Here is a 1,284-nt window from a genome sequence, read left to right as displayed (position 1 = left end):
GCTATATCCCCTTCTATTTCGTTAAATGCTTCAAGTAACTTGTCTCTAAGTCTCTGTCCGTTTGCAGGGTCTTTAAGCTTCCACACCCTTCTCCTCCAAGCCTGTCTAATTCTGGGCACCCATTTTGCCTTGATCCCAAAGTCGCTAACTACTAATCTATGTTGTGGGGTACATTCTTCGCCAGGGTAGGTTTTGGCATTTATAAGCCGCCCTCTTTCCCTATTTCTGGCGAGGATGTAGTCGATTTGGCTAGAGTGTCTGCCGGAGCGGTAGGTGACTAGGTGACTGGCAGGTTTCCTGAAGTTGGTATTGCCTGTAATTTACTTAGGAGTGTATTATGGAAACAAAACGAAATATTGTTGCCTTGCTGGTTTTTAAATTTTCTTTTTCTATAAATCTATGCCAATCACGGAGTTCCCTATGGTTTGCATTAAAAAAAATTGTTTTTCTTTTGAATTTAGGATCGGGGACGGCGCCAGCAGATGTCCAAGGTCTGAGCAATACCCTGTCGAGTTTGAATGTTGAATTGAAAAACACTCCTGCTGAAGGATCGGGAGAAGCTGAGGCTGTTGAGAAGAGTGATGAGGAAGAAGAAGATGAAGAGGAGAAAGATGACAATGAGGCAGAAGAGGCAGATGTGCGATTCGAGAAGAGAGCCACCTTGTACTACAAAGTCGACAAGGATTGGGTTGTAAGTAGTTAGTTTGATTGATATCATGTTATTTAATTTGGGTTTGAGGGGACATTTTGATGTTGCTGATTTCATGCTGCCTTATTTGACATCATCAGATAGTTTAATATTTCTCTCTTTTTCTCCCTCTCTCTCTCTCTGAGCATCTAGCTTGTATGTCTGTCTGTCTCCATCTTTTCCACCTCCTCACTCAGTTTATGTTTGTCTGCATTTAGCCCACACAGCTGTAGAAATGAGTTTAGCCTGGAGAGAAATGGGCTTCACCAGGCTTTCTCACCTCTAGATAAGATGCATGGTTGCAGCGCCCAAACAACCCCTAAGGGTTTAACCCTTTTGATACTAACCTGGCTGAAACCGACTCTGGCTCTGTAGTACAAATGTCTTGTTTTCAAAAGTTCTGAATTAAAATCTTCCACCAAACCTTAGTCACAATTTATGTTCCTAACACTAGCTTAATGATAACTAAGTTATTTTACTAAATTCTTTGTTATATTTAAAATTAATTGAAAGAAACACAGAGCATCTCAACAGAAATACAGTAACAAAAGGGTTAAGGGACTTGTCATTCATCATCATCATTCGTTTAACGTCCG

The 1,284-nt window shown here is 40.8% G+C and overlaps 1 protein-coding gene across 1 annotated transcript in view; it reads left to right on the top strand.

Moving 5' to 3' along the window:
• The first annotated feature begins 337 nt into the window (after positions 1-337).
• The window catches only part of LOC128250972 (uncharacterized), a 2,209-nt gene continuing 1,262 nt past the window's right edge, over positions 338-1,284 (top strand). Inside the window, exon 1 of the mRNA XM_052977141.1 lies at positions 338-691. Coding sequence (XP_052833101.1) covers positions 338-691 — 354 coding nt within the window. The remainder of the gene's footprint in view (positions 692-1,284) is intronic.

Source organism: Octopus bimaculoides, chromosome 27, assembly GCF_001194135.2.
Source record: "Octopus bimaculoides isolate UCB-OBI-ISO-001 chromosome 27, ASM119413v2, whole genome shotgun sequence".
Taxonomy (NCBI): Eukaryota; Metazoa; Mollusca; class Cephalopoda; order Octopoda; family Octopodidae; genus Octopus; species Octopus bimaculoides.
The sequence above is the reverse complement of the archived record's forward strand: the minus strand, read 5'-3'. Positions and strand labels throughout refer to the sequence as shown.